The sequence below is a fragment of the Myotis nattereri genome, assembly GCF_964212035.1.
Source record: "Myotis nattereri genome assembly, chromosome: 2".
NCBI lineage: Eukaryota > Metazoa > Chordata > Mammalia > Chiroptera > Vespertilionidae > Myotis > Myotis nattereri.
Window position 1 is genome coordinate 194,732,409 of NC_138076.1, and position 21,553 is coordinate 194,753,961.

Consider the following 21,553-nt stretch of genomic DNA (forward strand, 5'->3'; position numbering starts at 1 on the left):
GTTACTAACTGACTGAATCCTGGTATTTGAGCCATAGGAGACTATATATTAGAGATAATTTTTGGTCCAAAGACTGGTATAGTAGAGGCTCTGGATATATATCTGGCCCACCTCCAGGTCTGGTTGGAACATGTTATTGGCAGTTTTTGAGAGGAAGGCTGACATAAGAGGAGAGGAGGTAGCCTTCTGGCTCTGAGGATTTCTCTCCTTAACCTTGCAGTGTGGACAAGAAGGGCCATGTCCACTACTTGATCAAGTGGCGGGACTTGCCTTATGACCAGGCATCCTGGGAGAGTGAGGATGTGGAGATACAGGACTATGACTTGTTCAAGCAGAGCTATTGGAATCACAGGTGAGTCACTTTGGTGTGGAGTAGAGTTGCTTCTTATTGAGGACCCTAGACAGTGGTGTGATGTCTGTCTTTTTCAGGGAGTTAATGAGGGGTGAAGAAGGGCGACCAGGCAAGAAGCTCAAGAAGGTGAAGCTGAGGAAGTTGGAGAGGCCTCCTGAAACTCCAACAGTTGATGTGAGTTGGGGCAGAAGCGGGAGGACACAAGTTATCGGTAGGACAGTGTATCTTGTTGCTCCAATCTAGTGATGGTGCAAGTAATAAGTTTATAGCTGAGAATGCTTCATGAAGTCTGTTTGCAAATCTTTTCGTTGTCAGAAAAATAAAAGCATAGGAGGTAGTGGTGTTTTTGTTTTGTTTTGTTTTTAATTGATTTTTAGAGAGAGAGAAAAACACAATTTTTTTCCTACTTATTAATGCATTCATTGATTATTTCTTGTACCCTGACTGGAGATGGAACCTGCAACCTTTGCGTATTGGGACAATGCTCTAATCAACTCAGCTACCTAGCTAGGGCCAGGAGGTGGTGTTTTTAATGACTGAGGAAGTGTTATGGGGGTGGGGGTGGGGTGATCATGCAACCAAGCTTTTATGAAACATTGGAACCTGGGGTCTTCTGATCCTTAATTCATGGCTTATTTCCTCTGGTGTGTGTCTTTGTGAGATGTGAGGACGATTAAGGTTAAAAAGATGAATCTTTGGGGCAGCAGTGGGGATTGGGGACATAGGATTATCGGGTGGATCCTGACTGCAGAATTAATGTATTGCTAGGGAGGCTATGATATGTCTTTTCTCAAAGATCTGTGGGACCCCAAGACCTTCATCTGCGTGATAGGTTGTTGTCAAACACAAAGTTACAATAATTAATGAGGATCTTTTTCTCCACAATTCTTTGTGGCTCCCCCAAGAAGGATATAGTGAAAATGTGTGAGCAGGAGGCAGCTCTGTTATGAAAGCAAGGGAATCCCTTGCTAGCTCTCGACTTCTTTATTTCATCCTTCAGCCAACAGTGAAGTATGAGCGACAGCCAGAGTACCTGGATGCCACAGGTGGAACCCTGCACCCGTATCAAATGGAGGGCTTGAATTGGTTGCGCTTCTCCTGGGCTCAGGGCACAGATACCATCTTGGCTGATGAAATGGGCCTTGGGAAAACTGTCCAGACAGCAGTCTTCCTGTATTCTCTCTACAAGGAGGTAGGAAAGCTGGGCCTATTATTTCTTTGTGGGGTATTTTGTGTTCATGGTCTCTCTTACACTCTGAGGAGAGAGAAGAAGAAAAAAATGATTGCTAACCTTGAATAACAGTAAGATAAGACACATGTACACAGAGAAATATTTGGGGGCATGGAGCCACAGGTAGGATTAGTAGTGGGTACATAGAGCCTCTATGGATTTGTGTTGAGATCAGCAGAACTGTGGGTGGAATTAGTATAGAAAGACTTAATGGAAGAGGTAAGGTTTTGCGTTCTCTATAATGGCGGGTATGGCCTTGTGGAAAGGAGTGGGCAGAGCGTTTTCATACATAGAGAAGGACAGGGTAGGAATGGCAGGTGTATGCCAATACTTGGATAGTTTCTGGGGCTTGGGGTAGAAGTGGGGTCTGGGGTTGTAGTGGAATGGGCCCTTTGTCCTTACTCTGTTCTTCGTTTTTTTTCCTCAAAGGGTCATTCCAAAGGCCCCTTCCTAGTGAGTGCCCCTCTTTCTACCATCATCAACTGGGAGCGGGAGTTTGAAATGTGGGCTCCAGATATGTATGTGGTGACTTATGTGGGCGACAAAGACAGCCGGGCCATCATCCGAGAAAATGAGTTCTCTTTTGAAGACAACGCCATTCGTGGTGGCAAGAAGGCCTCTCGCATGAAGGTATCTCAGTGGAAGGGAGATCACTCTCAAGGGAGAGTTGTTGTTACGGGCTTTGTTTGCCTCCTTGTGACCAGGTTCCTGGGATGAGGTGAAAAAGATTACAGCCGGAAGGAGGGAAAAGCCCCATAAGTCCCCTGGGTTTGCTGATGCTGGAAGAGTTGAACATTAGTAACCAGGTTGCTGTCTTGTGCAGAAAGAGGCATCTGTGAAGTTCCATGTGCTGCTGACGTCCTACGAGTTGATCACCATTGACATGGCTATCTTGGGCTCTATTGACTGGGCCTGCCTCATTGTGGATGAAGCCCATCGGCTCAAGAACAATCAGTCTAAGGTGAGGGGGATGGGAGGGAGATAATGGCCTCCAGTGTTAGTTTTTAATACCACCTACTCATAAGGGGAGACCTAGGAGGAGAGGAAAGGGAAAAACGGTCTTTGCTTTTCTTCCTTACTGATACCCCTTGGTGGCCAGGCCTTAAAAGAGCGGTGGAGTTGGGGGTGGGAAACCAAAGTATTGGTCAGTGAAACAGCTTGGGAGTTCTGCAGAGATATACTGGAGCCCTCATTTCATTGAGTTTCACCTCTCTCCATCTGCTTCACCAGTTCTTCCGGGTCTTAAATGGTTACTCACTCCAGCATAAACTGCTGCTGACTGGGACTCCATTACAAAACAATCTGGAAGAGCTGTTTCATCTGCTCAACTTTCTCACCCCTGAGAGGTTCCAGTAAGTGTGTGTTAATGTATAATCGACTCAATTCTGCTTCTGCTCTTCCTGTCGTCCATTTCTTATATCACTTTCCTTCTCCCTCTCCAACAATGTTTTCCTTTCTCTTTCTGAAGCAATTTGGAAGGCTTCTTGGAGGAGTTTGCTGACATTGCCAAGGAGGATCAGATTAAAAAACTGCATGACATGCTAGGGCCTCACATGTTGCGGCGGCTCAAAGCTGATGTGTTCAAGAATATGCCATCTAAGACAGAGCTGATTGTGCGTGTGGAACTGAGCCCTATGCAAAAGTGAGTCAGAAGGAACGAAATATTGACTCCATTTTGCAAATACTGTTAGACATCAGCCTGGCTGTAAAGTGTTTCTTTTTTTTAAATATATATATATATATTTTATTTATTTCAGAGAGGAAGGGGGAGGGAGAGGTGAAACATCAATGATGAGAGAGAACCACTGATAGTCACACCCCCAAGTGGGGATCGAGCCTGAAACCTGAAACCTGAGCATGCGCCTTGACGGGGAATCGAACCGGGGAATCAAACTGGGGAATCAAACCGTGACCTGGTTCATAGGTCGATGCTCAACCACTGAGCCACACTGGCTAGGTTGCAGAGTGTTTCTTATTCCTCACCACACTCTGCTTCAAGGCATCTGGTGACAGGTGCAAGCAAGGCCTAAAGACATCTAATGCCAGGCAGCTGGAGTTCTTGGTTCTTTTTATTGTTTTTTTCTCTTGGTTCTTATGTAGTTAGTTGTTATACCTTACCTTATTTAAAATGATGGTGGTGGTAGTGCTTGTTAGGTTTCCTTAGACCCAAAGTGAGATATATTGGAAGGAAGATCTCAGATCTTAGGACTGCATTTTGAGGCATGTGAAGACTTGAGTCTGACTTATCTTCCTCCCTTGCCTATGCAGGAAATACTACAAGTACATCCTCACTCGAAATTTTGAAGCACTCAATGCTCGAGGTGGTGGCAACCAGGTCTCTCTGCTGAATGTGGTGATGGATCTTAAGAAGTGCTGCAACCACCCATATCTCTTTCCCGTGGCTGCAATGGTATGTTGTGCCACTCTTGTTCCTCCCTGGGTTGGAACTGCTCTGTTGGGCTTTCTTTCAATGTTTTTTTCTTCTTTGCTTCTCTCCTCAGGAAGCCCCTAAGATGCCTAATGGCATGTATGATGGCAGTGCCCTAATCAGAGCATCTGGGAAATTATTGCTTCTACAGAAGATGCTCAAGAACCTTAAGGAGGGTGGGCACCGTGTACTCATCTTCTCCCAGGTATTTTGTGGATTGAGCTGGGACCTTTAAGGGATAGCAGTAGACACCCTCAGTGACATGAGGGAAAGAATTTTCATCTGACTTTCCCATTACTAAACTTGCTCCTTTTCCAGATGACCAAGATGCTGGACCTGCTAGAGGATTTTTTGGAACATGAAGGTTATAAATATGAACGTATTGATGGTGGAATCACTGGGAACATGCGTCAAGAGGCCATTGACCGCTTCAACGGTATGTGGGAGGGAGTGGCATAGTTCTGGGCATCCTCATTTACTGTCTTTGGGCCAGTCGCTTGCTCTTCTTGTGCATCTGCTTTTCTGTATAGTTCTTCTGGGTCTTTGTCAATTCATATGAAAAATAAAATTTTTGAAATGGTTTGATTGGAAGAGTGTATTGGACTATTCCTAGGAAGTTTTTTTCTTTGAAGTCTTCATTCTTTCTCTGGAAAGAACATTTTCTTTAATCATCCTCATTGTATCTTGAGGCCCAGGAGGGACCAGGATTTATCCAAGCACTTATCACAAGTTAGTAGCAGACCTGTCTCAGTAGCCACCACTTCTTTTTATTTTATTGTGTTTTTTAAATTCTCATCTGAGGACATACTTAGAGGAAAGGGAGAGAAAGAGAGAGGCGGGGGAGAAGGGGGAGACATTGATCTGAGAGAGAAACATTCCATACACTTTTTGACTGGGCTTCAGACCTGAAACCCAGGTATGTGCCCTGACCGGGACTTGAACCAGCAACCTTTTGGTGCACGGATGGCGCTCAACCAACTGAGCTACTTTATCTGGGCACTACCTCTTCTTTTAAAAAAAAATAATGTTAGACTTAACAAAAAGTTTCAAAAATAGTACAGAGTTCATGTATACTCTTCACCCTGCTTCTCTTAATAACAAGTTATATAACCACAGTACAATTCTCAAAATCAGAAAATTAGCACTGGTATTATATTGTTAAATAAACTATAGACTCTAACTGAAATGTCACCAGTCTCCCCCCTAATGTCCTTTTAGTATTTCAAGATCTAAGCCCAGAGCCGACATTGATTAAGTTGTTGATTCTTTTCCTGTATGTGACAGTTCTTCATTCTTTCCTTTTCTTTCATGACATTGATACTTTCGATGATTACTGGTCAGCTATTTGTGGAATGTCAGTTTTTTCATGATTAGATTGAGATGAGGCATGTTGGGCAAGAATACTAAGAAGAGATGCTGTGTCCTTTTCAATGCATCATATTGAAGGGGAGGACATGGTGTGAATGTCTCATTGTTGGTGATGGTAACTTTGACCACTTGTTCCGGTGGTGTCTGCTGAGTTTCTCCACTGTAAAGTTATTTTCTCCTCTTTGTAGTTGATAAATATCTTGAGAGGTGTTTGAGACTATGGTGATATCCTGTTTCTCCTTAAACTTTCATGCTGATTTTAGTATCCATCGGTAGACCTTGCTTACAGTGATTATTTCTGTGGTGTTGGCTCATGAGGTTTTAAATTTCTGAAATTCCTTCTACATTTGTTAATTGGAATTCAGTAGACACTTCTAATGATGTTTTTTGTTTTTTTCTTAGCACCGGGTGCTCAACAGTTCTGCTTCTTGCTTTCCACTCGAGCTGGGGGCCTTGGAATAAATTTGGCCACTGCTGACACAGTCATTATTTATGACTCTGACTGGAACCCCCATAATGACATTCAGGTGAGCAGAGGCAGCAGTGTTGGTATACAGTAATTTACCAGAAGTGAGGGCTCCACCATCTGGAATTAGTTGTTTTTAGGGAAAAACAATAGATTCTTTTTATGTCTTTTACTGAATTGTAAGCCAGAAATTTTGGGTTATCTGTGTTCTATTTTGGGTAACATGATAGAGGGTGGTGTCTGGGTGGCAGTGGTGTAAAAGGAAGTTCTGTATGAAGGCAAGCTGTAGCTCCTGCCTAGTGCTGGATTTTGCTTATGTGGAACTCTCGGCGAGAGTGAAAGCAGGAAAGTGTGGTTACTTCAATTTCTGGCTTCATTCTGTGCCCTACTCCAGGCCTTTAGCAGAGCTCACCGTATTGGGCAAAATAAGAAGGTGATGATCTATCGGTTTGTGACCCGTGCGTCAGTGGAGGAGCGTATCACGCAGGTGGCTAAAAAGAAGATGATGCTGACGCATCTAGTGGTTCGGCCTGGGCTGGGCTCCAAAACTGGATCCATGTCCAAACAGGAGCTTGATGACATCCTCAAGTTTGGCACTGAGGAATTATTCAAGGATGAAGCCACAGATGGAGGTGAGCTAGTCAGGAACTTGTTTTGGTTTGGGGCTTGGCCTCTCTAAAGGGTATATTTGATACTTAGGGTCCTGGGACTTGGACCTAGGGTCCTATGGAACTTGCTTTTTCTACTGCAGCTGCTGAAGCTGACTTTGGGCATATGGACCCTTGATTCTTTATAGGAGGAGACAACAAAGAGGGAGAGGATAGCAGTGTTATCCACTATGATGATAAGGCCATTGAACGACTGCTGGACCGTAACCAGGATGAGACTGAAGACACAGAATTGCAGGGCATGAATGAATATTTGAGCTCATTCAAAGTGGCCCAGTATGTAGTGCGGGAAGAAGAAATGGGGGTGAGTATGAGTCCAAGGCATTGCTTTGCTTGGTGGTTGATCCAAAATTGGAACTGAGACCAGGATGGTATTTGAAACAGGAAGAAAATATCTGTAGGCAAATTAGTACATTGATGAGTTGAATATATGTCTTCTTTTGAAAATTAATACTATAACATGATTAATCACATTTTTTTTAAAAAATATATTTTATTGATTTTTTACAGAGAGGAAGGGAGAGAGATAGAGAGTTAGAAACATCGATGAGAGAGAATCATCGATCAGCTGCCTCCTGCACATCCCCTACTGGGGATATGCCCGCAACCCAGGTACATGCCTTTGACCGGAATCGAACCTGGGACCTCTCAGTCCGCAGGCCGACGCTCTATCCACTGAGCCAAACCGGTTTCGGCGATTAATCACATTTTTATTTTTTGCTGTGGCTGTCAGGAAACCCACAATTTTCACACTCAAAACAATTATATTAGTTCTATATCAGAATCTCATTTTCTCTTAGGTATTTTGTTAATCCTACAAGTAAACTTTTGATTGCTTTTTTTTTTATCTTCACCTAAGACAGTGATGGCAAACCTATGACACGCGTGTCAGAGGTGACACGCGAACTCATTTTTTTGGTTGACTTTTCTTTGTTAAATGGCATTTAAATATATAAAATAAATATCAAAAATATAAGTCTTTGTTTTACTATGGTTGCAAATATCAAAAAATTTCTATATGTGACATGGCACCAGAGTTAAGTTAGGGTTTTTCAAAATGCTGACACGCCGAGCTCAAAAGGTTCGCCATCACTGACCTAAGAATATTTTTCCCATTGACTTTTTTTTTCTTTTTTTTAGAGAGGGGGGAGAGAAAGAGGAAGGGGGGTGGAGGGGGTAGGGAGAGGTGAGAGACATCGATTGGTTGCCTTCCACACATGGGCAAGGGTGAGGGTGAACCTTCAAAGTATGTGGAGGTATGTGCCCTTTACTGGGAATCAAACCTTGGACCCTTCATCTGCTGGCTGATGCTCTAACCATTGAGCAAAACTGACCACGGCTTGTTTGCTATTTTTAAGCCTATTTGGAGAAAAGACAGGAAATAGATACATACCTAGACTGCCTGTCTCTCTGTGCCTTTTAAAACATTAGAATTGTTGTTTTCCCTTTTTACTACTTCCCTTCCTTTTCTTTGTCTTTTTAGGTAAAAAAGAAAACAAAAAACAGAAATAAAATGTGTGGCATCTGTAATAATTTATTCTCCCAAATGATAATGTTGGGTGTAAAATGAAAAAAAATTGCCTTCTCCGTTGGTCCTCTTTAAACCACTCAGCTCAAGGTTCTTTGAATTGACATAGGTTACTGTGGTCTTTACCATTTTTTCTCAAACTTTCAACTCAGAACTATTCCTCTTGCTGTGTTTTTCTGATATGTATCTATTATCTTTGTCCTTGAAGGTGATGCTACTAACCTTAGTTATGTGTAACTGTTTGAAAAGTCTGACATAGGTCTCGAAACTATATTCAATCAAAACGGCCCTCCTGAAGGTGCTCCACATTGCTGCCAGGGCAGGGACTACATATAGAAGTGATTGACTGGGACAGCACGTGGTTGGGAAGGGAGGGGTGGTACTCTCCCTCCCGTTGATAACCTCTGCTAAGGATTACACAGGTATACAAATGGCCTTCTTATTAGTGGCTGTAGCTGCTGTTTACTTTATAATATTTTAAAATTTTATTTTTTGACTAAAGGCCTGATGCACGAAAATTCATGCAAGAGTAAGCCTTCCTTCCCCCAGCTGCTGGCACCGGCTTCCTTCCAGCACCTGGGATCTGGGCTGCTTCCCTCCGGGCTGGCTTCATGAGGAAGGACATCTGGAATGACGTCCAGTCTAATTAGCAATTTACCCTTTTTTTTATTATAGATTGTAATTCACATGGTTCAAGATTCAAAAGATACAGAGTATCTCTTTCATCCCTGTCTGGTTACCTAGCTCCTTCCCTCCTTAGGGATAACTTATGTATCCAGTTTCTTTTTTTTTTTTTTTAAGTGTTATATGTACATAGAAGTTACATATGTATTCATCCATGCACACACATAAACATACACACAGGCACATTTTCTCTTTTTCTTTTAAACACAAAAGTAGCTGTTTGGTTTTTTTTGTTGTTGTTAATTCTCACCCAAGAATATGTTTCCATTGATTTTTATTTTTTTAAATATTTTTATTGATTTCAGAGAGGACGAGAGAGATAGAAACATCAATGATGAGAGAGAATCACTGATCAGCTGCCTCCTGCACACCCCCTACTGGGGATCAAGCCTGCAACCTGGGCATGTACCCTGACCAGGAATTGAACTGTGACCTCCTGGTTTATAAGTGGACACTGAACCACTGAGCCACGCCTGCTGGGCTTTCTATTGAATTTTATTTATTTGTTTGTTTGTTGTTTGTTTGTGTATTTGTGGTTTGTTTTTTCCCAATTGATTTTTAGAGAGTAGAATGGAGAGGGAGAGACAGAGAGAGAAACATTGATGTGAGAGAGACACATTGATTGGTTACCTCCTCCTCATGTGCTCCCTGACCAGGGCTGGGGATTGAGCCTGCAACTGAGGTATGTGCCATTGACCGGAATTGAACCCAGGACTTGTTAGGCCAACGCTCTATCCACTGAGCCAAATCGGCTATGGTGAAAGTAGTTTCTTATACATAATGTTCTCTACGTTGCTTTTATTTACTTACTAAGTCTTGAAGATATAGTCTAAATCAGCACATAAAAAACTCTCCAACTTTTTTCCACCTGCATAGTATATTCTTGTTTGAAAGTACCATAATTTATTTATTTTAAAAAATTGAGGTATAATTGATATATAATGTTAGTTTCAGGTGTGCAGCCTCATAATTTGATAATTTGCATATATATTGTGAAATGATCACAATAAATCTGGTTAATATCTATTGCGATATAATTACAAAATGTTTTTTCTTAGAACTTTTAAGGTTGACTTTCTCAGCAACTTTTGAATATGTAATATAGTATCATTAACTATAGTCACCGTGCTGTACATTGACTTACTTATTTTATAATTGCAAGTTTGTACCTTTGACCCCCTTCATCCACCCCAAACCCCAACATTTATTAATTTAATAATAATGGACATTTAGGTTGTTTTATTTTTTAAATATATTTTATTGATTTTTTACAGAGAGGAAGGGAGAGGGATAGAGAGTTCGAAACATCGATGAGAGAGAAACATTGATCAGCTGCCTCCTGCACACTCCCCACTGGGGATGTGCCCGCAACCAAGGTACATGCCCTTGACCGGAATCGAACCTGGGACCCTTGAGTCTGCAGGCCGACGCTCTATCCGCTGAGCCAAACCGGTTAGGGCTAGGTTGTTTTTAACATTATGCTAGTAGCAGCAGTTTAATTCTTTTTTAAAACTTTTTATCTAATTTTTATTGATTTCAAAGATGAAGGGAGAGGGAGAGAGAGAGAAACATTGGTGATGGAATAGAATCATTGATTGGCTGCCTCCTACATGCCCCCCACTGGGGATCGAGCCCACAACCTGGGCATGTGCCCTGACTAGGAATTGAACTGTGACTTTCTGGTTCATAGGTCAATGCTCAACCACTGAGCCATGCCAGGTGGGCTAATCTATACATATAAAAGCCTAAGTGACCGAACGACCGAATAACCAGTTGCTATGACGTGCACTGACCACCAGAAGGCAGATGCTCAATGCAGGAGTTGCCCCCTGGTGGTCAGTGCGCTCCCATAGCCAACCTCTCGTGGCCTGTCAACCTCCTGTGTGTCCCTACGCGGCGCCCCCCCTCCCCCCCCCCCCCCCCTGCCCTGATAGGCCCATCAGGACTGGGTGAGACGGCCCCGATTGGCCCCAATGATCAAGGGACCCCCCCACCCATGCACGAATTTGTGCACCGGGCTTCTAATTCTAACATAAGGAATTTGGAATCAGTTAGTGATCCTGAAATGTCTGAAAAAATAACAAGACTTTCAGAGGAGCATAAAAATGTTTATGTCCATTACAGGGACATAAGATGATATATGCTGGTTGTCCCCCCAAAAATGTATGCACACTTTGAATGATTACAAAGTCAGTATTTATTAACATATAGTTCATTTTTGAATTTAAAAGAATCTACAGAAATGAATAATTTTTTTCAATGTCTGTTTTCAAACTGATGACCGTTCTATTCTGGTCCGGGCACTGCTGATGACTGGTGCCAGTTTTGTACCATAAACTTTATTATGTATCCCCATAAAAAAAGTCTAATGGCACTTTTTGATAAGTCATCTTTGTTCAAAGTTTAGTCTGGCTTTATCCATTATTTCAAACCAGTTAAACCTGAAAAGGAGTGTAATTAAGTGAGTTGTCAACTATTAAAGTGTGCATACAATTTTTGGGGGGTACCCTACATGTGTAATTCTGTTTTCTGCACACATTTGGTAAACATTTATGAAGTTTAGAAGAGCATAACCATCCTACTTTATCTGTTATGAAAATCTTTTGCAGGATTTCAGAAGTGGCTCCATTCTGTCTTGCTAAGGCTCTAACCTCTCTTTTCTACATTTGCTGTCTCCCAACTGTGTATGTGCCAATAAAAAGGGTAGAAGAAACACTATCTCTTCATCCGTCTCTTGTGATAATGGCTCCATTCCATGTTTTTCTTTTGGTTATGTTGACTGCTGTTCTACACATAATTATGAGGAGCCATGTTGTGTCACTTCAATTTCTTTTAAGTTCTTAGGTTCAAGCAGGCACACCAAGTATTTCAGAGTCCAGTCATGAAAAGGAGCTAGCAGAATGGGAACTGTGAGGACCAGGGGTAGCTGGTGGTGCTGACTTCAGCACCCCTGAGTCCTGGCCCTCCCTCTGTCCCAGGAGGAAGAGGAGGTAGAACGGGAAATCATAAAACAGGAAGAAAGTGTGGATCCTGACTACTGGGAAAAATTGCTGCGGCACCATTATGAGCAGCAGCAAGAAGATTTGGCCCGAAATCTGGGCAAAGGAAAAAGAATCCGTAAACAGGTCAACTACAATGATGGCTCGCAGGAGGACCGAGGTGTGTGTGGCCGGCCCCGCCCCCCACCCATGGGCCGTTCCACTAGAGCAGTGGGCCCCGCTCATCTGCCCTCTCTCCCTCCAGATTGGCAGGACGACCAGTCCGACAACCAGTCCGATTATTCAGTGGCCTCAGAGGAAGGTGATGAAGACTTTGATGAACGTTCTGAAGGTGAGGGCTATGCTTCTCTTCTTGTTGTTTAAATATTGCTTTGTCTGATATCCTACCAGTATCACTCATGCATTCTTTTCTTCTTGCAGCTCCCCGCAGGCCCAGTCGCAAGGGCCTGCGGAATGATAAAGATAAGCCATTGCCTCCTCTGTTGGCCCGTGTGGGTGGGAATATTGAAGTAAGTGCTGTATGGTTCTAGGGAGGGGTGGGTTAGTGCTGATATTGGGTCTTTGGTGGAGTAAGACCTGCTCCCTCTCACCTAGGTTCCTTCTCCCCCTAGGTACTTGGTTTTAATGCTCGGCAGCGAAAAGCCTTTCTTAATGCAATTATGCGATATGGGATGCCACCTCAGGATGCTTTTACCACTCAGTGGCTTGTGAGAGATCTGCGAGGCAAATCAGAGAAAGAGTTCAAGTAAGTTGAGAGATGGAATAGGATTGACATAGTGCAAGGGCTTCTATGGCACTAGTCCAGCTGTGCAGGGAAATGGGCTGTTTTCTCTGATGAAGTTGGCAGGTGAAGCTCTTAGTAATAAGGTTGTGTTCCTATCTGGAACATGGCATGGAGTTTGGAGACCAGTCTTCATAGTGATGATGGGCTTTACCTCAGGATGAAGCCATAGTCGTCTGGGATAGTACCTAATTGTTGGTGGGGAAAAACCTGGTCTAGGAGCTGGCATAATCACTGTTTAACTCATTTCTCTATTTCTTGACTACAGGGCTTACGTCTCTCTTTTTATGCGGCATTTATGTGAGCCAGGAGCAGATGGGGCTGAAACCTTTGCTGATGGTGTCCCCCGAGAAGGCCTGTCTCGCCAGCATGTTCTTACTAGGATTGGTGTCATGTCTTTGATTCGCAAGAAGGTGAGCCCTGAACTTCTCTCCATTTTCAGGGTTTCTAGGGGAAACTGGAGGGCCATAGGAAAGGAACCTAGAGCTGGAATTGGATCTTCAACATCTTGTCCTGTTGCTGCAGGTTCAGGAGTTTGAGCATGTTAATGGGCGCTGGAGTATGCCTGAACTCGCTGAAGTAGAGGAAAATAAGAAAATGTCCCAGCCAGGGTCACCTTCCCCAAAGACACCTACACCCTCTACTCCAGGGGACACACAGCCCAATACTCCTGCACCTGCCCCACCGGCTGGTAAGTCTGCCTGTACTGTCATTTCTGTTCCTCTGTTCTTGTCCTGGCCTATGCGTTGCTCACCTGTGCTCAGTATAACAGGGGAGTCTGGCAGGACACACAGCAACCTCCCTCTCACTTTAGGAGGGCCGTCCTGAGTATAGGGCTGGCTCTTAAAGGCACGAGAGGACAATTTAAGATAAGCCAGACTGAGAAGATAGGGAATTCTCTCTGATCTAGGACCTTCTTCCTAATCAGTTGTCTTCTATTGGTTGCAGAGGATGGGGTGAAAATAGAGGAAAACAGCCTCAAAGAAGAAGAGAGTGCTGAAGGAGAAAAGGAGGTTAAATCCGCAGCACCCGAGGCCGCTGTTGAGGTAAGAGATGGTTGTAACTGGATGCCATACGGAAGGCAGATGGATAAACCCACTCCTCCTTTTCATTGCTGGCCTGTCTGCTTCATCTTCTGTCTTTTTTCCTTTCAGTGTCCACAGCCACCTGCCCCTGCCTTGGAGGATGAAAAGGTCCTTGTTGAACCTCCTGAGGGAGAGGAGAAAGTAGAAAAGGCAGAGGTGAAGGAGAGGACAGAGGAACCCATGGAGACAGAATCCAAAGGTACCCACATTTGCAAGCACTACAGATCCCTGTGTAAATAAGTTGCTCATGGACTTGCAGCCAGGCTGTAGGATGTCAGGAGGAAGTAACACTGAAGAATCCCATACCCCACTATGACATCTTTTAAGATTTTAATCATAAAGATTTCGGGTTAGGATTGTTCCAGTTGGATATAGTGTGGAATAGTGGAGAACCTTCTTCCTTAGATACATTTCAACGCCATCTGTTCCTTCCAGGCGTTGCTGATGCGGAGAAGGTGGAGGAGAAGTCTGCAATAGATCTGACTCCCATTGTGGTGGAGGACAAAGGTTGGTGTTTGAAGAAGCTGATTATAGTTTGGGAGGACTCTAACACTAGAAGCAAGGACTTTATCTCTGGGACACCCCCTTCCAACCTCCAGCCTTCCTATCACACCCATATGTCCATTATCCCAAGTGACTACTCCATTTGGCCCCATATTTAGTTGTGATTGGGCCAGCAGCACCTTTTCTGGGTTTGAGAAACACCTATGTGGGAAAGGGTGGAGGTGGATGATATCTTGTAGCACAGTAGTGCTATGGGTAAGGGCCACAGTGTCTGGAGCTAACATTTTTCTCCTGCATATCCTGTAGAAGAGAAGAAAGAAGAAGAAGAGAAAAAAGAGGTGATGCTTCAGAATGGAGAGACTCCCAAGGACCTGACTGATGAGAAGCAAAAAAAAAACATTAAACAGCGATTCATGTTCAACATTGCAGATGGTGGTTTTACTGGTATGAAAATGAGGGACCCACTGAGGTTAGAGGGATCTGATAGGAAGTTAGAGTTGTTAGAAACCAGAGTACAGTGATTTCACCTCTAGTAGATGAGGAAAGCTAGGCTGATTGCATTCTCCTCTGGATTCCATGTTAGAAAGTCACAGGCATAGTATTAAAATGGTATCAGGGGGACAGGAATAAATAGTATTTTGAATTCTCACAGTTGTGTGCCTTTCTTTTTCTCCTCAACCTTCCCTAAATTCCTCTTTAGAGTTGCACTCCCTTTGGCAGAATGAAGAGCGTGCGGCCACAGTCACCAAGAAGACTTACGAGATCTGGCATCGACGGCATGACTACTGGTTGCTGGCTGGCATCATAAAGTATCCTTTTCATGAGTCAGGGTTGTGATTCTTAGTGATGGTTCTGAAGGTTCCATAGACTGAGGTTCTTACTTTCCTTGTTTTGTTTTTCCTGAACAATTTTCCAATAGTCATGGCTATGCCCGGTGGCAGGACATCCAGAATGACCCACGTTATGCCATCCTCAATGAGCCTTTCAAGGGTGAAATGAACCGTGGCAATTTCTTAGAGATCAAGAATAAATTTCTAGCACGAAGGTTTAAGGTGAGCAGGATGGGGAGGAGAATACCATGTTGAAGTCACAGTCCTTAAAGTACAGAAAGGACTGCAAAGGAGGGAGTCTCTTCATTCAACCGTACTGTTCATTGTGTTCTGGGTGCTGAACTTTTTTAAAAATATATTTTATTGATTTTTTTTACAGAGGGGAAGGGAGAGGGATAGAGAGTTAGAAACATCGATGAGAGAGAAACATCTCATATCAGCTGCCTCCTGCACATCCCCCACTGGGGATGTCCCCACAACCAAGGTACATGCCTTGACCGGTATGGAACCCAGACTCTTCAGTCCGCAGGCCGACGCTGTATCCACTGAGCCAAACCAGTTGGGCAGTGTGTGCTGGACTTTTGTATTCTGTGAAAGGCTTTGTTTCTAAGTATCTTCAGTGTTAAAAGATCAAGACATACAGACTTGAAAATTAACCAGCTGTTTAAGGGCTGAAGATTGTCTAATGAATGACGCAGACTCTAGTATAGTGGGTGTGTTGGGGAACACTGTAGGTTGGAGTGTTCAGGAAAGATAGAGGTGGATTGAGTTGGCTCTCCGAGGAGGCAGGGCTGTCAGTGGGCTGGTGGTACTTTATTATGGGTCTGAGAGTACCTGTGTGGATAAGGGGAGGAGTGGATACTAAAAGAAGATGCAAAGTAGAGAGCTCCATTTTCAGAATCACTAGGGCTAAGAAGCCCAGGACTGGAGGAAGCCTTACTTGGAAATTAGCAAACATGTATTGAGAATACTTGTGTGCAGACCATCAAAATGGGAAAGTGGGATACCATGAAGACAAGACATGTGGCTCTAAGCCCAGGTACAATTTGGGGAGTAAGAAGTGTACACTAATTGCCCTAGTTGGTTTGGCTCAGTGGATAGAGCTTCAGCCTGCGGACTGAATGAATGATCCCAGGTCCGAATCCAGTCAAGGGCACATGCTCGGGTTGCGGGCTCAGTCCCCCGTAGGGGGCATGCAGAAGGCAGCTGATGAATGATTCTCTCTCATCATTGATTTTTCTGTCTCCCTTTCCCTTCCTCTACAAAATATATCTATATATATATGTATAAAAATAGAAATGTATACTAATAGAACTTCAAACATTATGTACCAAGCAATGAGTGGCACAGGGATACAAAGACAAATAAGGCATAGATCCTGTTCTCAAGGCACTTACAGTTTAAAGTAGAGACAAATATGGGATTAAGTGAATGCCATTCTGGGTATTGGGAGGGAGACTGCTGAATCCATAAGTTCTCCAGATGGAATTTGGGGAGTGAGGAGAGAATTCACAAATGGCTGCATGGGGAATTAAGTTTTGATGAATGTAATATGGAGATTAAAATGGATAGAAACAGAAGGCTAACCTAACACGGATTAAGCCCAGCAAAGACATAGAGGTAGCAGAGCTTAGGGTGTTTGGAAGCAAGTTGGCCCAGTTGGGTTATAGAAAACACTTGTGGGAGGTTGTAGGTAAGGGCTAGAGGTCAGTAGGTAGGTTTTTTGGCACTGGATAAGAGTATGGACTTTACCCTATAGTTAATGGGTAGCCATTAAAGGTTTGTGAAGAGTTTTAATATGACCAAGGGAAATGAAAACAACATTCATGAAATTATAGAACTATCACATTGTGAGGTAGTAAGGGCTGAGCTATGATGCTGGTTGTGGAAAATGAAAAGGATATAGTAAAGGAAATAAAACACCAAAGAATTTATGGAATTTACTGATTTATTGTAGGGGTCAGTAAACCTTTTCTATTAAAAGGCCAGAAAGTAAGTATTTTGGGCTTTGGTGGACATATGATCTTTGTTGCAAACACTCAACTCTGTGGTAGCATGAAAGCAGCCACGGGTGATAAATAAGTATGAATGTGTGCCAATAAAACTTTATTTGTCAACACTCAAATTTGTTCTTCATATAATTTTTATGAAATGTCACAAACTATTTTCACTTTTCAGCCATTTAAGAAATGTTAAAAAAAAAATTCTTAGCTCTTGGGCCGTACAAAAATAGGCAACAGGCCCAATTTGGCCCCCAGGCCATAGTTTTGCTGACCCCTCACTTACTGGATTTGAGATACAAAGGAATAAGCCTTCAGAAATAACTGAAGCTTTGAGCCTGAGTCACTGAGAAAATTAAATTGTCATTGGCAGATCAGGGAAGTGAGGAGGAGAGGGAACAGTTTGTAGAAAAGAGGAAGTTCAGTTTTAGGCAAGTCAGTTGGTGTTTTGCACCAGTAAATAACCCTCCCACTACCTGTGCCACCGTAAACAAGTGGGATCAAAGAGTGATCATCATACATGAGTGGAATCAGAACAACCAGTGCTCGACCTGCAGGTTTGAAAAGCATCAAATCATTTGCATCTAGGTTCTGGCTGACCTAGGAGAGGAAGAGATCTGTTGGGAGAATACTTTGAAAGAACAGCAGCAAGTCAAGGGCTAATCCTAGAAAAAGCTCAGTTTGGGGCAGGAAGAGGGAGTTGGTAAAGGAGACAGGGTATATGGCTTGAAAGTGGATGCTTGGTCTGTTTGGAGGTAAATTAGTAGGCCCTGCTGGAGCCAGATCTTGTGGAAGAAACAGCAGCGCTTTATCCTCATACTGTCCTTTTTCCTGTCCCCTAATGCATTCTCTCTACCAGTGGATGCGTGAGTAAATTAAGTCTCATAACTTCTGAATCAATATTCTGTCTCTTGGAATATGTTTCAAAGACCCTTTTACACAGCTCCATCAGGCAACAGCTACAAGAGTGTGTTGCAGTATGATTTTTGGTGTTGGGGCCTGGAAGCAACCTAGCTGTTCGAAATGGGGAGTGTGGATAGATAAAATACGGATTCACATCGTGGATAAAATACGGATTCACATCTAGCAACAGCTAGAAGCAACAAAATGCATATGATATAACAACATAAATGGACACTTTAAGAAGATACGTAGTGGGGAAAGGAAAGCGTTTTATATATACAGGACATTCTGTAAACTAGAAATGTGCACAAACTTCAAGAACACCCACCAAAAGACACACGGTAAGTATATTAGAAGGGTTACCTATTGGTGAAGGGAAGGAATGGAAGTGAGATATGAGACAAAGGAAGCAACAAAAAAATTTCGAGAATTTTATTTTTTTTAAGAGGAAGGGAGAGGGAGAGAGAAACATTGATGTGAGAGCAAGACATTGATTAGCTGCCTCCTGCAGGGATCCTATGGGGGATCAAGCCTGCAACCTGGACATGTGCCCTGACTGGTTTTCAAACCCTCAACCTTTTGGTGCACAGGACAACGCCCAAACAACTGAGCTACACTGTCCAGGGCCAAAAATAATTTAAAAGAGTAAGACAACTTAAATGATATGATGTAGATATACCTATGGGATGGACTACCATGCAAACCATTAAGAATCGTCTTTTATGAAGTACAGCAAAGAACAAAGGAAGATGCTTACTATGTAACTTTTAGTGAAACATATAGATATGTATATATAATTTCAATTATGTAAAAAATATCTGTGGAAAGAAAAATCTCAGAATGTTAACAGTATCTCTAGGAGGTAGGATTATTTGTGATTCTAATTTTTTATGCATTCTGAGACCGTCAGAAATAAGCAGTAGCCCTAGCCAGTTTGGATCGGTACTTAGAGCATTGGCCCACGGACTGAATGGTTGTGGGTTTGATTCGGTCAAGGGCACATACCTTTGTTGCAGGCTCGATTCCCGGTCCTGGTCAGGGTGCGTGCAGGAGGCAACCAATTGATGTGTGTCTCTCACATTGATGTTTGCTCTTTGTCTCTCCCCCTTCCTTCTACTTTCTCTAAAAAATCAATGGAAAAAAATATTCTCGGGTGAGGATTAACCAAAACAAAAGAAATAAGCAAAGTGACTCTAAGTCTCATCTCCTCTCTATCCCTTGTCCAGCTTCTAGAACAAGCCCTGGTCATTGAGGAACAGCTTCGGCGGGCAGCTTACCTGAACATGTCAGAGGACCCTTCTCACCCTTCCATGGCCCTAAATACCCGCTTTGCTGAGGTGGAGTGTTTGGCAGAGAGTCATCAACACTTGTCGAAGGAGTCAATGGCAGGAAACAAGCCTGCCAATGCGGTCCTGCACAAAGGTAGCCAGTGACTCTCCTGCCTCCTGCTGACTCGGAGTCCTTCCTCCTCCACTCCTCCCCAATACACATTTCTTGTTTCCGAAACCTTTTTCAGGGTCCTTTTGTCTGGGAGCTTAAGATGTACTGGGGATCTGTGCCTTCCTTCTTGGGAAGCTATTATCTTAGAGCAGCGGTTCTCAACCTGTTTGTCGCGACCCCTTTGGCGGTCGAACGACCCTTTCACAGGGGTCGCCTAAGACCATCCTGCATGTCAGATATTTATATTACGATTCATAACAGCAGCAACATTACAGTTATGAAGTCGCAACAAAAATAATTTTATGGTTGGGTCACAACATGAGGAACTGTATTTAAAGGGCCAGAAGGTTGAGAACCACTGTCTTAGAAGCAATTAAGGATAGTAGTTCTTTGTCTCTTTTAATATATTCAAGTTCTTGGAGGTGGGGAGCAAAGCAGAATAATATAATGTCATCTGGGATACTTAAGAGGTAACGTAAGGTGATTTAAGATCCCAACAAATCTAGACCCTTTTCTAATGAAAGTTAAAACATTGTGAGGGAGGTGGAGGATGAAATGAGGAAAAGAAGGCATAAATAAAGGAGGAGACAGCTCCAAAAGATGGAGAGGAAAGATAGTGAGAAAAGGAAACAATAGGAATAAGCTTCTTAAGAAGTAGAGGAAGTAGAGACAATAGGGAGCAAAGGGCAGAGAGGGTTAGGTGACTTTAAAAGGCACAGATACAAAATAACCACGGGATGTGAAGCACAGCATAAGGAATATTGTCAGTAATGCTGTCATGACAGGTATGGTGTCAGATGGTACCAGACTTGTCAGGGGTATCAGTTTTGAAAGTACATGATCATTAAGCCACTATGCTGTACACCTGAAACTAACGTAAAATAATATTGAATGTTACCTGTAATTAAATAAACATTTAAAAAAGGCATAGCATCATGGACAGGAGGAACTGGAATATGAGGAGTAGGAATTTGAGCGTGGTGGAGGCCAGGTCAGGAGACTGATAAACGACAGCACTCCAGCACATGAGTCGCGTGGTCACTGAGAAGTCATGGGCAGACACAGGTCCACTATGGTAAGCAGGAGCTGGGTCTGCACCTCAGCTCACCACCTTTTCCCCCTTGCAGTTCTCAAACAGCTAGAAGAACTGCTGAGTGACATGAAAGCTGATGTGACTCGACTCCCAGCTACTATTGCCCGGATTCCCCCAGTTGCTGTGAGGCTACAGATGTCAGAGCGTAACATTCTCAGCCGCCTGGCAAACCGAGCACCTGAACCTACTCCACAGCAGGTAGGACCATTTTCTTTTCTTTTTTTAAAAAAATAGATTTTTACTGATTTCAGAGAGGAAAGGAGAGGGGACCGAACCCGCAACCCGTGCATGTGCCCTTGATTGGATTCGGACCTGGGACCCTTCAGTCCACAGGCCGATGCTCTATCCACTGAGCCAAACCAGCCAGGGCAGGACTTTTCCTCATGTTCCCTGTCCCAGCAGAGCCATTCTGGAACTTGTAACTTTCACTCTGTGTCCCTAACTGGGCAGGTGGGGCCTTCCTACCAGGGAGTTCTCTGGGGATCTGGTGAACACTGGTTTGGAATTCTGACTTCCATGTCTCTCTCTTGCTATAGGTTGCCCAGCAGCAGTGAAGATCCAGACTGACGATAACCACCTTCACCGCTGAGCAATGAACCTTCCTCACTTTCCCTTGCCCAGCTTCTTCCTTGGGGGCCTGAGAGACCCTCTCCTTCCTTCTGCCCATCTTCCATGTTGTAAAGGAACAGCCCCAGTCCACTGGGGGAGGGGAGGGAGTGAGGGCGGTGGTGCCCTTCCTGCTGGAGAGAATGCAGCAGTAGCGCCGGCGCCATCTGCAGGGAGCTGGCGGGCTGGCTGGCCTTCTTCTGGGCCCTGGCTTTCCCCACTGTAACGTCTGTTACACACAAACTGTTGTGGGTTCCTGCCAGGCTTGAAGAAAACGATCTGAATTTCTTCGTTCTTTTGGTTTTATTTTGTTGATTTATTTTGTGTTTTCTTTTCTCCTTTTTTGGGGTATTCGGAGTGGGCTGGGCCCCTGGGTGAGACACAGCTACCTCTGTTGGCATCTTTTTAATACCAGGAACCCAGCGGCTCCAGCCACGGCTAGAATGAAATAAAGTTTGGAAAAAAAAAAAAAAAGGAAAAGAACCAAAAGCATAAAAACCACAGCAAAATTTCTTGATGAAAATTGAAAATAAAAGTTTCCTTGTATTTTAGTGCGCTGGTTCAGTGTGGGTTGTAGGAGCAGGGAT

The 21,553-nt window shown here is 43.5% G+C and overlaps 1 protein-coding gene across 1 annotated transcript in view; it reads left to right on the forward strand.

The window, feature by feature from the left end:
• Positions 1–21,517, forward strand: part of CHD4 (chromodomain helicase DNA binding protein 4) — a 30,449-nt gene extending 8,932 nt beyond the window's left edge. The window contains exons 13-40 of the mRNA XM_081084440.1: positions 221–352; positions 430–526; positions 1,353–1,544; positions 2,013–2,213; positions 2,407–2,544; positions 2,814–2,935; positions 3,052–3,225; positions 3,852–3,993; positions 4,085–4,216; positions 4,330–4,447; positions 5,782–5,906; positions 6,240–6,477; positions 6,642–6,817; positions 11,704–11,884; positions 11,969–12,055; positions 12,145–12,233; positions 12,336–12,469; positions 12,774–12,918; positions 13,031–13,196; positions 13,454–13,551; positions 13,660–13,789; positions 14,026–14,097; positions 14,401–14,538; positions 14,795–14,903; positions 15,014–15,146; positions 19,054–19,249; positions 20,395–20,558; positions 20,897–21,517. Coding sequence (XP_080940566.1) covers positions 221–352; positions 430–526; positions 1,353–1,544; positions 2,013–2,213; positions 2,407–2,544; positions 2,814–2,935; positions 3,052–3,225; positions 3,852–3,993; positions 4,085–4,216; positions 4,330–4,447; positions 5,782–5,906; positions 6,240–6,477; positions 6,642–6,817; positions 11,704–11,884; positions 11,969–12,055; positions 12,145–12,233; positions 12,336–12,469; positions 12,774–12,918; positions 13,031–13,196; positions 13,454–13,551; positions 13,660–13,789; positions 14,026–14,097; positions 14,401–14,538; positions 14,795–14,903; positions 15,014–15,146; positions 19,054–19,249; positions 20,395–20,558; positions 20,897–20,914 — 3,847 coding nt within the window. The 3' untranslated portion in view covers positions 20,915–21,517. The remainder of the gene's footprint in view (positions 1–220; positions 353–429; positions 527–1,352; positions 1,545–2,012; positions 2,214–2,406; positions 2,545–2,813; positions 2,936–3,051; positions 3,226–3,851; positions 3,994–4,084; positions 4,217–4,329; positions 4,448–5,781; positions 5,907–6,239; positions 6,478–6,641; positions 6,818–11,703; positions 11,885–11,968; positions 12,056–12,144; positions 12,234–12,335; positions 12,470–12,773; positions 12,919–13,030; positions 13,197–13,453; positions 13,552–13,659; positions 13,790–14,025; positions 14,098–14,400; positions 14,539–14,794; positions 14,904–15,013; positions 15,147–19,053; positions 19,250–20,394; positions 20,559–20,896) is intronic.
• The last annotated feature ends 36 nt before the right edge of the window (positions 21,518–21,553 follow it).